Below are 15,571 nucleotides of genomic sequence, written 5' to 3'. Positions count from 1 at the left end.
AGGGTCCTTTTTCTCAACAAGGCGTGGAGGTATCATGTTATGTATCATCAAATTAATATACAATCTTGAAATCTCTTTGCAAAAGATACAGCCGGTTATACCGTATATTTTGACCCTCGTAAGGAAATCAAAACCTATAGAGTACTTCCTGCTGCTCCAGAACCATAAATTTGTAATTGCATCACAAAAATACCTACAAGTATATACGGAACCCCTCGCTTCTAGTATGTCTCTAACTACCCCCTCATGTCTCAGAAGGTATCCTTCAATTCTATCTTCCTTTCTTAATGCCATCTGTAGGACCTTTTGTTATTCATTCTAATACGTCCTCATTTCTAACCAGTGATGAACAAACTTAAGACCAAGTCAAGACTAATTTAGTTTTGGTCTTGGTTTTTGCTTTTCGACAATACGTCTTGGTCTTGTCTTGTTCTTGGCAATATGATTCTTGTTGTTCGTCAAGGAGACAGTCGTAAAAATGGAGATACATTAACACCTACACAACTATTGGTTTTTTGTTTAGTTTTTCCTCGAGGAGGGAAAATCTTCAAAAGACACCTCTAGTAGGGAGATCAACCAGAAGGCTGGGAAAGGAGAGAGGGATGAGTGAGGTAGGCAAGTGTTTTGGGTGGAGGAATGGTGTGGACAAAAATCGGTGTCGTTGGGCGGACACCCGCGCTAAAGAGCGAAACAATAAAACTTATAATACATTAAGTAGTAAAACAGGAATTGTCACTATTTATGTGTTTTGTACCAACTCTACGTGTCTAAGGGTAATTTATAGTTTTGATTTGTGTCACGTCATTAAAAGCATTCGCGTGATTTGTCATTGTAACAGGTGGTGAAACTCTTAGCAAATTGTGGCAGTGAGATATAATAACCGTTTATAAGGGGTTTGAGACCTTCGACAGTTACTATCAGCACCTTTTGCAAATGAACACGTTAAATAATTTACAAGCATCTATCATTTTTAATAAGTTTGAAGTCCTTTTCTACCTGTTATTATAGGAGAGGTCCTTTTTCTCTGATGAACGCAGTAAGTAACGCAATCAGATTGTAGTTTCAATATTTCGTCAAGATTTTGTCAGTAATAATTGCATTTCGCTAGAAATATATAGATATTGTCTCTAATAGCGTTTATTTACGTTTATTATTTATTTATTTTATTCACTTTAATACAATATAAAATTCAGTCACAAAATGTGAGGCAGTCTGGCCAGTATTTGAATTTTTATTATCTATAAGGAAAAGAGGTTTTTTAGGGTTCCTTACGTCTGANATTTAGTAGTGGCAGGAAGTTTTTCTATCACTTTTTAATTTAAAAAAAAAAAAAACAATATCCAGATTTGTAAACATTTGTAAAAAGCAAGAGCTTTCGTGAAGACGACTGATCAGAACGATCGTCAACTAGAAGCAAAACCATTGTGATACGTGACTAATTCGCCAGTCTTGTTCACAAAAGTAACAACTTCTAATTATTGATCAATTAATTAATTGTATAGTCGTAGTGTACATTAGTTTTACTTTCTTCTTGAAGGCAAAGAGAGGAAGAGAGAGAGACACTCGTCCGAGTGATATACATATATAATATGATAAGGTTATTGAAATAAAAACTGTGAAAATAGCACAACTACTTTTTAATTTTTAAACATGCAGTTATTAGAGAATGGAGAAGAACGGCTTATTGCTCTGTCGATCGATACTGTTATACAAAAAAAAAAATTACAAAAAATCCCGCTGGATGCAATGCCTATAGTGTAACGTCGTCTATTAATTATTATCGTTGCTTACTACGATTATTGTTATGTATATTGTGTTTGTTGTTTAGTCTCTTGTATATTTGTAACTGCTCACATTACATCGATTAGTAGCAGTCTCTGATGCGAATCATCATCTACATATATACAAAAAAGAGGGTGCTCAAATCCACCTCGTGAGTTGCGCCCCCTGTCCTCACAAATTGAAACTTGTCCTGGGTGAAAAGCACTAGCGAAGATATGATATAGAAATCTATGCGACTGTGTACTCGTGTGGGCTATGCTTTAGACTGATAAAGTCTCAAAATCGAAGCCTGGAACGAGAATGTAGATTCTTTTTTGGTAATTTAGTCCTAAACTACTTTTTTTTATAAATTATGGTGTTCCCGTGTTCGATTTATGACTACAGCAAAAATATTTAAGGATTTGAAAGGCTTTTTGATTATGGACTCAAATCGACCCCATCATAATTTTAAGAACCAAAGGATTGTTATAATTTGTACACATCACCCCACAGTCCAATTGGCAAATGTTACCCCTGCGTCTATTTTATCTTGATCAAGGAATAAATGAAATGTGTATTTTGCGCTCTTACAGTGATTTTGAGAACTAAAAAAACATACTAGAGGAATTTTTCCTTTATCCAGGGCTTGCTCATATATTAAAAATGACGCTCCTTGCGAACCGGATCGGTTGGTATAGGTTTAATTTTAGGAGGTCTGGGGGCCATTTTGAGTATCCTTCTTTATTAAAGTACTTTTGTTTCGAAATCTTAAAGCAAATCGTTTATTTAATAGAATATCTGATGCCTTTTTTGTTTATAATGTGCAATTTATTAAAGTACGATTAGATAGCGCATACGGTTATCACTGAAAGGTAATATTAACGTGGAGACATCTTTATCCAGTATTTACATAAAAAAATGGGATCGCGGGAATGTAACAGCGTTAATTGCGTACCAAATTTTTGAATATCCACACACACGGTTACTTCCTCCTTCTGGTTATTTTTATGTATTTATTGTCATACGCTTCTTTTTTGTTTTTCCTTTCCACACCTCGCATCAGAACTTAATTCAATCACCCCGTAAGTTGTGTTGTCGCATTACTATTTTTATCACTAAATTTCTGTCATCCTACAAACAAAACCCAATAAAGAGAACTCTTAAGGCGAATTGTAAATAAGTATCATATATGTATGTATTGATGATATGGTGTCCATAGTCCATAATAATTTATCATGTAATATGTGCGCTAGCATTATTTCTTCAATAGTTAAGCTTTTTTTCGGTGAAGTCGGAACCCTTTATTAGAGGTTCTTGCTTATCCGAACCAAATACTATTACCTACCCAAAATCATTGTAGCATAAGAAGACCAGTAGATACACTGTGTAGGCCTCGATTCTGGGTCAGAAACCTGTTATGGATTTTGCCATTCGGAATCATACACCAGGCTCTTGCATACTAATTTTGAGATTAAAATCCTCTCTTAAATTAGCACGTAACTGCCTGATGACTGTTATCGAAATTTAAAATCAAGTTCAGTAGATTTTTGTCCAGAATGTGGTCTAATAATGTACCTCTACTATGACATGATAGTATTTCATTCAGTTTGTAAGTTAATTGCCGAAGATGGAAAATAAAAACGATAAAAATGACGGCACGTACTTCTAACCGAATTAAATGTTTGGGGAAGTACATGCATGTTAGGAAATTTGATTGAAACAGCGTAGAAAATTTTGTTGTAAGATGGGAACTATAGCTATTAATGATGAATAAAAGATTTGTACATTCCAGTTTCGAATTTTTGTTTTCATTATTTTGTAAGATTTGTCTGCTTTACTCATATCATGATTCGTTTGTTCACACATCGTTATCGACAGGTAAAAATGCAAGACTACTTTTCGAAATTATTTGTTGCTTTTATTATTCCAACCTAACATAAAATAGCTTTTAATTTAGATTACTGGATATTTGTTCATGTAAAAGTAGCAGTTCTTAAATATACTTTGTTTGTTGTTGATGTTTTTATGTTTACTGCTTATTCATAAACGATTTATATTGCTTTATAAGTGATTTATTAATCATTTTCGAAGTGATAAATAAAATAAAATAGGCTGGTGCCCAATAAATAAACAGGTATGTGAAGCCTTTCGTTTTTTTTTAATTAGTTTCAACCAATAGAAACCATTAAACAGTATTAAAAAATGTATACCACTCCACCAAAGGTGATGAACTAATTGGGATGTACTTTAAATGGCCCTTTTAAAAAGTTTTGTCTGCGTCTAGTGATAAAATACTTTGAAGCCTATCAAAATACTCCCTTATTCCTGAAATTTCGTCTGCATTCTTTAATAAATTGCAGGAGTACTTAGCATCAGGTGGCTGCCGCAAATACATTGCGATGCGGCATAAGTAGAAACTCACTCTGCCGCGTATACAATTTTACAGTTACTTGCCCTTCTCAATGGCACTTTAAAGGACTTTAATAACTATATTTTATATTAAGTCCTACCTATCCTTTTATTTATATAGATTTTCGTTATTGAATGGAATTTATTAGCGTTTTATTATCTGCGACACACTTCAAGATGATTATAGCCATAAAACGATTAAAATCTTTAATTAATTACGTATTATTGAAGGAAAACAATAGGAGTGCTGATTATTTTGAAATTTTGCAAAATTAAAGATTAATGTTAGCAGATGAATAAAAAAAATTGTTAATTGAGTCATATATGTCATATGCTCTACTTCACTAGATTAGAACACATAAAATAATAAAGTATGAGTAAATATGAGCATACGTAAATGCAAATGTTTGATTTGAGTATTGTTTTTGATAATAATTTGATAAGATAAAATCATAATAAAATGTGATAAATGTCAAATACTGTCGCTTCGCACCTGCACGGGTTCAAAGTCTGAGCGTAGCAGAAAAAAAGTAATAGTTTAGGCAACACATTCTACTCACTCAACTTATACAATGTGTTTTTCCTTATCAGTTAATTTTTTGTGTTTTTTATGAATTACAGGTAACGCATTGTAATTTTTATGTAAGTTTGGTACGTGTTTTTGGTAAAGAACATTTTTTTTATCAAGAAGAAAGATTTGTACTTCGTGATATTCTACGTTCGCTTACTGTTTTTTTTTTTAAATTTATTCAAGGTTGTTTAAAGCCATTGTCAAACCGATTATTTAAAGTCATCTGTATCCACTTAATTAAATGTGCATATATAATTGTTCGATGTTGGAAAAGGTCGATAGATGATTCCATGCGCAACAACGTGAAAATCTCCCAAGGTTTTCCATTACTCCTTTACCCGCACGATCCTGTTCATGTCCTGTTTGCGAAAAATGCGTATAAAATGCAGACTCATCGCATTGTTTTGATACCAAGTTGTATTACAATTATTGTATTGTTACAATCAGTGTGTACGTATGGGGAAATATATTAATTATAAAATATAAATTTACTGTATAATCAATTGTTATTTTATCGGAATGACCTGTTACTCTCATGCCTAGTTTATTTTTTAACATCAGGAAATGCCGAAACTGAAGATTAATTAAGGTCTAAAGTATGAGGTAAGATGATACTCTTATATATGCGTAAATATGATATAAATATATTTGATTAAATTGTTTTACAGAAAAATAATGTTCTTGTTTTATTTTCAATGGCGTTTTAATTTATAATTAATTGATTGGGACCATAAAAACTACAGTAACTGTAAAATTGTATTTATTTCAGAGTGGAGTGAATAATATGAACGTATTATCAGTATTACTACAATTATTATTATAATAGAATAAACTGGTACAATAGCAATTTTAAAGCAATTGGTATCGGAGCAATGAGAACGGTAGTAATTTAAATCCAACAATTGAACGGACTTGCAATGTGGGGTACTTGAATACTAGCGGGAGGACGTTATAAAAGTAAAGTGTGATAAGAGAGAGTTAGTTATAATTGTTGTTATTCTTCGTTCACATTATGTACGATATGTACATATAAACATATTTACTTGGAAACGTTACGAACCATTAACTGCGTTTCATGTTATTTACACTGTAAACGTAGAAGAAGTAACAACATCGTTTGTATGTTTTACACTCGATTGTCAGAGGTGCTATCTAGTATATGTTATAAGGTATGGAAAAGTTTCCTCATATACCAATCGAAATACACGAGAACGACCTAAATAATGGAGCCTTACGTATATTGAAAGTTATTAGACCACGTTGGCAGCCGAAAATGATTGAATTTAAGGTACGATTTTTATGTGCTGTAATTTTTAATGTTGGTTACGATTTGCTTATCATTTTCGTCAATCTACTTTTGAAATTATCTTATCTGTTATTAAGTAAACCGCTCGTTATATCTTCTCCTTGAATTGAACGAAAACTTGAGTAGAATAATGAAATTGTTTTTGCTCTTTTGATAAACTTAATTTTTCTTTGTGATGACTATTGTTTCGTCAAAGTTTTGTTTGTTGCGTGTTGTTTGCTTTTTTGCGCATGTTAGATGTGTATTTATTAGTTATAGTAAGTTTCCCAAATTAGCCTTAATCTCTCTCTTAATAGCATCCCTTATGTTCAGCTTTTAACAGACGGTATCACCAACAAATTGGTAAAATGCAGGCTGGAAGGGGAAAAGGAGGAGAACTCAGTCCTGGTTAGAGTTTATGGTCACAAAACTGACCTCTTAATTGATAGAAAGGCTGAAACAAGGTTCGTGAAAAAGATATCGATATCTAGATATTTATTTGAAACGAAACTTTTAAAAATTATACCACTATACAATTTCCGATTTAGAAGTTCTATCCAACGAAAAAAATTACCTATTTGTGTTAATTTTCTAGTATTTTACAAAGTTTTCATATGATAAGACACGAATTGTTGAAGGTTTTGTAAAATAAACGCCAAAGCAATAATTATATTCAGCTACCACTAACGATAAGCCAATTGGTGCATGTAAATAAAATCGAAAATGATAGACATATATTAATTAATGGATGGTTTATTTGAAAATCCATGTTTCATTTTATAACTACTGAAATAAATGAACAACATTTGTTAATACGTACTATTAAGTCAAACTGATTTCGTAATTTGTTTCGGGGAAGTACAAAGCAGTCTAGACAATATTTCTTTCGAAATTACAAAGTTGAAATTTCATTTGCCAACAACTTCATATAAATATAAAGCAAAATTGAAAACTTTTACAACTTAGTATAAATTTCTAGGATTTCCAAAGCATCCAAAACAATTTGATACAGCTACTGATTGTATTAATTTTATCGTGTAGGTACCTCCCGCAATTATCGTCACAAATTAGTACAACCTTCGCGTTTTCAAACCACAAAATGCTGATCAAGGCAATCAAAAAAAATTCAAGGAATTCTTGAATTGATTAATTTCTTATTCGCTTCAAATTAGTGTTTTAGTACCTACTTGACCGTATCTTTTTAAATATTAACAATAATATTTTAGGAACATTAAATTGCTGAACCGAGAAGGTTTAGCGCCAAGTCTGTATGCAACGTTTAGTAATGGTTTAGCATACGAATTTGTACCAGGTTGTACCCTCAATTGCAATTCAGTCGGCCAACCAACAACGTATAAAATGGTCGCAAGACATCTGGCTAAATTGCATAAAGTACGAGAGGGCGTAAACAATGGGGAACATGCTCCAATATTGTGGGATAAGTTAACTAACTTTCTAAACTTGGTACCTCATAAATTTTCTGATCCGGTTAAACAGGAAAGGTAACAAACTCGAATGAATGAGTGACACATAACAGCCGACAGCTTTTAAACTGCAACTATTAAAAAAATTGATCAATGCTTTTTGGGGTATTCCCGGGTCATTTTCTTTAAGTGTAACATACTATAGGGTTGTTCGGAAAGTCATTTCGTTTTTTCCCGACAGAGGATTTAATTGTATTCTTTTGCACCCAACTTCACATTTAAGCCGTATAATTTTTATATGCTTTGAGAGCTCATATAGCAAGGCTTGTGTGTGAAAAATTCCAATTAATTCTACGCAGTAGTTTTTGGTTGGTGCCCTTTTAAATATGGAGAGCGATAAGCAGCATTTTCGACATATCTTACTGTTTTACTACAGAAAGGGTAAAAATGCTGTTCAAGCCAGAAAGAAATTGACTGATGTGTATGGAGAAGGTGTGTTGACAGTACGCCAGTGCCAGAACTGGTTCGCTAAATTTCGATCCGGCAATTTTGATGTCGAAGATGCACCACGTTCGGGAAGGCCGGTTGAAGCTGATAAAGACGCGATAAAGGCATTAGTTGATGTGAACCGGCGAATAACAACACGTGAGATCGGATTGAGGTTAAATTTATCAAATTCAACAGTTTATGACCACTTGAAAGGCCTGGGATTATCCTCGAAGCTCGATGTATGGGTTCCCCATGTTCTCACAGAGAGAAATCTGTGTCGCCGCATTGACGTCTGCGATTCGCTTCTCAAACGTCACGAAAATGATCCGTTTTTGAAGCGCATCATCACTGGGGACGAAAAATGGGTTGTATACAACAACGTCAAACGCAAGAGGTCATGGAGCAAAAAAGATGAACCGGCTCAAACCATTTCCAAAGCCGATATTCACCAAAAAAAGGTGATGCTGTCTGTTTGGTGGGATTTTAAAGGAATCGTTTTTTTTGAGCTTTTACCGGATAACACAACGATTAATTCGGAAGTCTACTGTCATCAGCTGGACAAACTGAATGATGCACTTCAACAGAAAAGGTCAGAACTAATCAACAGGAAAGGTGTAGTGTTTCACCAAGACAACGCGAGACCTCACACAAGTTTGGTCACTCGCCAAAAGCTTTTACAGCTTGAATGGGATACAATGCTACACCCACCATATTCTCCAGACCTGGCACCATCGGATTATTATTTGTTCCGGTCACTCCAAAATTTTTTAGACGGTAAAACCTTCACCTCAAATGAGGAGGTCAAAAACCTCCTCGATCAGTTTTTTGCCAGCAAAGACCAAAAATTTTATGAGCGTGGAATTATGCTACTACCAGAAAGATGGCAAAAGGTGTTGGACCAGAACGGTCAATATATAATTTAATAAAGTATTTGTTTGTTATACGAAAACTGTCTTTCATTTCCACAAAAGAAAAACGAAATGAATTTCCGAACAACCCTATATAAGATAGATAAGTTTACGTACTTTCCCCATGTTATTAATTTAGTGAAACCGTTTAATTGTGGGGGTGAAGAAGGGTCATGACTTCTTCTGTTTTCTCGTCGTAAAAGGGGATGGTTGATAAGAACCATTTTTGACCTATTCAAAGGTCATAGAAACATTCTAAAGTTATTAGAGTAATTACTTCTTGTAATACTTTTTAATATAATCTCTTGTCTAATATAGATATAAAGTTCTGAATTTAATGAATTCTTTGGTACCAAAGGGTTGTCAGGTCTCCTACTTTTTTTCTAATTTAATTAAACAAAAGTGGGTGAATAACCCCCAATAGTTCCCAAAATATATTCTCTTATATTGAAAGGTACTTAAAAACTTGAAAACAAAATTGCGTCTGTTGATGGATTAATGATTTATATGAGTATACTTTTAGGTATGAGAGTTTAGTTTTGCCAAAAGAGCAGTTGCGGAAAGAAATAGAGTATCTTAAAGAAAACCTAACTCAAATCAATAGTCCTGTTGTTTTTTGCCACAATGATCTTCTTTTAGGAAATGTGATATGTACAGATGACGAAAGTTCGGTTGTTTTCATCGATTACGAATACGCCGCGTACAACTATCAGGCATTTGATATTGGTAACCATTTTAACGAATTTGTAGGTGAGGCAATTTTTGTGCAACTGGATTAAAAATTCAACCATTAAAACAAACGAAAAGTTTCACGAATAGTCCAGGTGAATTATTTGAAAAAGTTTTGACTAGACCGGATTTTTACATAGGTACCTGTAAGTCGATAAGGGCAAGGGGGTCCTGTTTTTCAAAGTGATAAATTTTCTTCAATAAATGGAGATTTATTTAAAATAAAAATCCAACTACTATTATTTTGAAATTTTGGGAAAAGAAGCAAAAAATTAGGTCTAGTTCAAACAACAAACCCAAAAGGCTAATTTGCCTGGACTATAAATGTTTAATCGAAACTCGATAACATAGCGATCGTATATTATATGTTTAGGCATCGAACCAGATACAATTGATTACTCAAAATATCCTTCTAAAGAGTTACAATACGACTGGTTAAAAACGTATTTGTTGGAATTCAAAAATACTGACAGCGTTAAAGACGAAGATATTTATAAATTGTATATACAAGTTAACAAATTCTCCCTTACCAGCCACTTGTTTTGGGGCATTTGGGCTTTGATCCAAGCGGAACATTCTTATATCGATTTCGATTTTATAAAGTGAGTTTACCGGCCGGCTCGTTAATTTTTGAAAGCCACTAAAGCAATTTATTGGTTTTCTAGATATGGTGCTATAAGAATTAACGAATATTTAGCTAAGAAAGAGGATTTTTTGAACTTGGATGGGAATGAAACATCCAGCTGATGCGTCGTTATTTTTGTTATTAGTATTTTGTTTGTTATACACATAAATTTGTTTATACAAAAAATTAAATAAAACGAATGCATATCTAAGTCTCCTTTTTATTCCTGTGATAGGCTTTCCATTAAATACCATACAACGCTCGCCAACGTCTAGATCTAATTAAATCCTATTCAAAAACTGATTTAAATTTCAATTCTTGGATTTTCAACGAGAGGGTTGAGTTGAAACCGTTGAAACGAACCAATAATGATTATAAACACTAAAAGTCTGCAAGGTATCATAGGAATTATATTAATAAGTTATCGTTAATCAAAAACTGATTTGAATCAACGTAATTATTGCTTTGAATCAATGCAATCATATAAAACATTATATCATCATCGTAAGGTCCCCGGTCTAAAAGCAGCACTTCCAATTTCAGTTTTCCGAACTATTTTTGAACAGTAATCTCATCCATGCCTTCCTCTGTCGCTCTTTACTCTTTTTCAGGGTTCCGTACCTCAAAAGAAAAGAGAAACCCCTATGGAATCTCTTCATTGTCAGTCAGTCTGTCTGCCAGGGTCCTTTTTCTCAACAAGGCGTGGAGGTATCATGTTATGTATCATCAAATTAATATACAATCTTGAAATCTCTTTGCAAAAGATACAGCCGGTTATACCGTATATTTTGACCCTCGTAAGGAAATCAAAACCTATAGAGTACTTCCTGCTGCTCCAGAACCATAAATTTGTAATTGCATCACAAAAATACCTACAAGTATATACGGAACCCCTCGCTTCTAGTATGTCTCTAACTACCCCCTCATGTCTCAGAAGGTATCCTTCAATTCTATCTTCCTTTCTTAATGCCATCTGTAGGACCTTTTGTTATTCATTCTAATACGTCCTCATTTCTAACCAGTGATGAACAAACTTAAGACCAAGTCAAGACTAATTTAGTTTTGGTCTTGGTTTTTGCTTTTCGACAATACGTCTTGGTCTTGTCTTGTTCTTGGCAATATGATTCTTGTTGTTCGTCAAGGAGACAGTCGTAAAAATGGAGATACATTAACACCTACACAACTATTGGTTTTTTGTTTAGTTTTTCCTCGAGGAGGGAAAATCTTCAAAAGACACCTCTAGTAGGGAGATCAACCAGAAGGCTGGGAAAGGAGAGAGGGATGAGTGAGGTAGGCAAGTGTTTTGGGTGGAGGAATGGTGTGGACAAAAATCGGTGTCGTTGGGCGGACACCCGCGCTAAAGAGCGAAACAATAAAACTTATAATACATTAAGTAGTAAAACAGGAATTGTCACTATTTATGTGTTTTGTACCAACTCTACGTGTCTAAGGGTAATTTATAGTTTTGATTTGTGTCACGTCATTAAAAGCATTCGCGTGATTTGTCATTGTAACAGGTGGTGAAACTCTTAGCAAATTGTGGCAGTGAGATATAATAACCGTTTATAAGGGGTTTGAGACCTTCGACAGTTACTATCAGCACCTTTTGCAAATGAACACGTTAAATAATTTACAAGCATCTATCATTTTTAATAAGTTTGAAGTCCTTTTCTACCTGTTATTATAGGAGAGGTCCTTTTTCTCTGATGAACGCAGTAAGTAACGCAATCAGATTGTAGTTTCAATATTTCGTCAAGATTTTGTCAGTAATAATTGCATTTCGCTAGAAATATATAGATATTGTCTCTAATAGCGTTTATTTACGTTTATTATTTATTTATTTTATTCACTTTAATACAATATAAAATTCAGTCACAAAATGTGAGGCAGTCTGGCCAGTATTTGAATTTTTATTATCTATAAGGAAAAGAGGTTTTTTAGGGTTCCTTACGTCTGATTGAAAAACTGAACCCTTGTAGGACCACTCGTATGTCTGTTTGTCCGTTGTTTTTAATTATATTATCAGTAGGACGTCCTTTAAAGGTATTACGAGTCCGTTCCTGGTAGTTATCAAGAAAACTTTTGTCCAATTATGTAATTCAATTGCTGCAAAACGTTTTTAGACAGTTTAGTTTAGTTTAGTTGTTAGTTAGTTTTAGATAATGAGACTGTTAAGTTATTACGCTGTTCCGCAATTAAACCGATTGGATTTCGTGCTACACAAAGTTTACGATTCATTTGTAAATTGTAAAGTTCAAAAAAACGTTTTAGCATTTTCTGTGTTAATAGCGTGTACATTTCTTGTATTTGTTTGTTATTTCTTCTCTTTGCTACCATTTAAACAAACAAACATTTATCTAGGATTCTTCTTTTTTTATTCAAATGGATTATGAAGTTAGAAACTGGCGTCCAGCCTTCTCATAAAAATTTTCTTGGAAGAAAAACCATTTTCGAAAAGTCATCTTTCGTGACAAATTCGCCCATTTGATTTGTACATATTAGGTAGCTACTTCGTGTGCATAAATTTTCTTGCAATAAATAGATAAATGCTAGTGATCGATTTGAAATGAAAAGAACAATCTTCCGAACGTGTATTACAGTTTAATAGAGGAGGTGCGGGGAGAGAAAATATGGAGAGATTGGTAAAACACGAACACCAGTTGTGGGTTTCCATCAGTTCAAAGTCGGATGGGAATTTTCTTAGTCGGCTATCGAAAATATTTCAGGATTTCTTGGCTGAACAAGAAACAGAAGCCTGTAAAATGGATCTGAACGAGTTTCTGAAATTGACACTTCCTAGTGATCGTGATTTTAGATTAAGAATTTATCAGAAATTGGTCCAAAAGAAAAGGTAGTCAAATGTAACAAATAAAACTTAATATTGCTTCTATTATGTAATTGCAACTGCAAAAAATGTATTAGTTATGCACAAACTTTATTTAATCTGCAACAAAATCCATTCTGCAGTATCGAAACACTTTTAATTTGTTTGAAACTATTGAACTTAGAAAAAGATAATCTTTTTAAATTTTTATATTTTTGTTTGCAAATTGAAAACGATACATAAATCGGTTGATACGCCTAAATAATCAATTATATAACTAATCAGGGTAAGGTTTAAACCACGCCTGATCGACTTATTTGGTTCTATACCTTGTCTGTCAACTGTAGCCGCTGATAGCACGAAGAAAGTTTAAAAATGTCATTTAGGATTTATTATTATCACGTTATCTTATTCCATGTACATAGTTTACGATATTCTGTGCTTATTTCGTATGTAAATCCGCATATCATGTTCAGGCCACATAAATTGTTACAAAGTTCTACACGCATTCGCCAATAAATAATTATGTTTATGATATATAACTAGATGTACGTAATAGTTTGATTTATTTTGAAACTTAACATTTAGCTAATCGTAAAACAGATCAGAAAATATAAAACTCTACTACTTTAAAATAGTAAAGTACATAGTATTATAAAACTATAGGGTTGTTCGGAAAGTCATTTCGTTTTTTCCCGACAGAGGATTTAATTGTATTCTTTTGCACCCAACTTCACATTTAAGCCGTATAATTNTTGAATTTAAGGTACGATTTTTATGTGCTGTAATTTTTAATGTTGGTTACGATTTGCTTATCATTTTCGTCAATCTACTTTTGAAATTATCTTATCTGTTATTAAGTAAACCGCTCGTTATATCTTCTCCTTGAATTGAACGAAAACTTGAGTAGAATAATGAAATTGTTTTTGCTCTTTTGATAAACTTAATTTTTCTTTGTGATGACTATTGTTTCGTCAAAGTTTTGTTTGTTGCGTGTTGTTTGCTTTTTTGCGCATGTTAGATGTGTATTTATTAGTTATAGTAAGTTTCCCAAATTAGCCTTAATCTCTCTCTTAATAGCATCCCTTATGTTCAGCTTTTAACAGACGGTATCACCAACAAATTGGTAAAATGCAGGCTGGAAGGGGAAAAGGAGGAGAACTCAGTCCTGGTTAGAGTTTATGGTCACAAAACTGACCTCTTAATTGATAGAAAGGCTGAAACAAGGTTCGTGAAAAAGATATCGATATCTAGATATTTATTTGAAACGAAACTTTTAAAAATTATACCACTATACAATTTCCGATTTAGAAGTTCTATCCAACGAAAAAAATTACCTATTTGTGTTAATTTTCTAGTATTTTACAAAGTTTTCATATGATAAGACACGAATTGTTGAAGGTTTTGTAAAATAAACGCCAAAGCAATAATTATATTCAGCTACCACTAACGATAAGCCAATTGGTGCATGTAAATAAAATCGAAAATGATAGACATATATTAATTAATGGATGGTTTATTTGAAAATCCATAAGTTTCATTTTTTAAGTACTGAAATAAATGAATAACATTTGTTAATACGTACTATTAAGTCAAACTGATTTCGTAATTTGTTTCGGGGAAGTACAAAGCAGTCTAGACAATATTCTTTTGAAATTACAAAGTTGAAGTTTCATTTGCCAACAACTTCATATAAATATAAAGCAAAATTGAAAACTTTTACAACTTAATATAAATTTCTAGGATTTCCAAAGCATCCAAAACAATTTGATACAGCTACTGATTGTATTAATTTTATCGTGTAGGTACCTCCCGCAATTATCGTCACAAATTAGTACAACCTTCGCGTTTTCAAACCACAAAATGCTGATCAAGGCAATCAAAAAAAATTCAAGGAATTCTTGAATTGATTAATTTCTTATTCGCTTCAAATTAGTGTTTTAGTACCTACTTGACCGTATCTTTTTAAATATTAACAATAATATTTTAGGAACATTAAATTGCTGAACCGAGAAGGTTTAGCGCCAAGTCTGTATGCAACGTTTAGTAATGGTTTAGCATACGAATTTGTACCAGGTTGTACCCTCAATTGCAATTCAGTCGGCCAACCAACAACGTATAAAATGGTCGCAAGACATCTGGCTAAATTGCATAAAGTACGAGAGGGCGTAAACAATGGGGAACATGCTCCAATATTGTGGGATAAGTTAACTAACTTTCTAAACTTGGTACCTCATAAATTTTCTGATCCGGTTAAACAGGAAAGGTAACAAACTCGAATGAATGAGTGACACATAACAGCCGACAGCTTTTAAACTGCAACTATTAAAAAAATTGATCAATGCTTTTTGGGGTATTCCCGGGTCATTTTCTTTAAGTGTAACATACTATAGGGTTGTTCGGAAAGTCATTTCGTTTTTTCCCGACAGAGGATTTAATTGTATTCTTTTGCACCCAACTTCACATTTAAGCCGTATAATTTTTATATGCTTTGAGAGCTCATATAGCAAGGCTTGTGTGTGAAAAATTCCAATTAATTCTACGCA

At 33.1% G+C, this 15,571-nt stretch overlaps 2 protein-coding genes across 5 annotated transcripts; both read left to right on the top strand.

Moving 5' to 3' along the window:
- The first annotated feature begins 1,294 nt into the window (after positions 1–1,294).
- LOC112903928 (ethanolamine kinase 2-like) lies at positions 1,295–10,393 on the top strand. Of its 4 annotated transcripts, XM_025974948.1 has the most exons (7): positions 4,857–5,344; positions 5,511–6,029; positions 6,360–6,490; positions 7,253–7,528; positions 9,371–9,597; positions 9,950–10,178; positions 10,242–10,389. In XM_025974948.1, exons 2-7 carry the CDS (start codon positions 5,913–5,915, stop codon positions 10,321–10,323), a joined length of 1,062 nt encoding a protein of 353 aa, XP_025830733.1. In that variant the 5' UTR covers positions 4,857–5,344; positions 5,511–5,912; the 3' UTR covers positions 10,324–10,389. The 4 variants fall into 4 exon arrangements, with proteins under 4 accessions (XP_025830736.1, XP_025830733.1, XP_025830734.1 ...); XM_025974951.1 differs by lacking the exon at positions 7,253–7,528 and having other exon boundaries at positions 1,295–5,344; positions 10,242–10,393; XM_025974949.1 differs by lacking the exons at positions 4,857–5,344; positions 5,511–6,029 and adding an exon at positions 6,152–6,304 and having other exon boundaries at positions 6,370–6,490; positions 10,242–10,391.
- A 713-nt stretch (positions 10,394–11,106) lies between these two features.
- On the top strand, positions 11,107–15,488 carry LOC108743328 (ethanolamine kinase). Its single transcript, XM_025974891.1, has 4 exons — positions 11,107–11,138; positions 13,770–13,791; positions 14,122–14,252; positions 15,016–15,488. Exons 1-4 carry the CDS (start codon positions 11,107–11,109, stop codon positions 15,293–15,295), a joined length of 465 nt encoding a protein of 154 aa, XP_025830676.1. The 3' UTR covers positions 15,296–15,488.
- The last annotated feature ends 83 nt before the right edge of the window (positions 15,489–15,571 follow it).

The sequence above is a fragment of the Agrilus planipennis genome, unplaced genomic scaffold (genome assembly GCF_000699045.2).
Source record: "Agrilus planipennis isolate EAB-ADULT unplaced genomic scaffold, Apla_2.0 scaffold19, whole genome shotgun sequence".
Classification (NCBI taxonomy): domain Eukaryota; kingdom Metazoa; phylum Arthropoda; class Insecta; order Coleoptera; family Buprestidae; genus Agrilus; species Agrilus planipennis.
The sequence above is the reverse complement of the archived record's forward strand: the minus strand, read 5'-3'. Positions and strand labels throughout refer to the sequence as shown.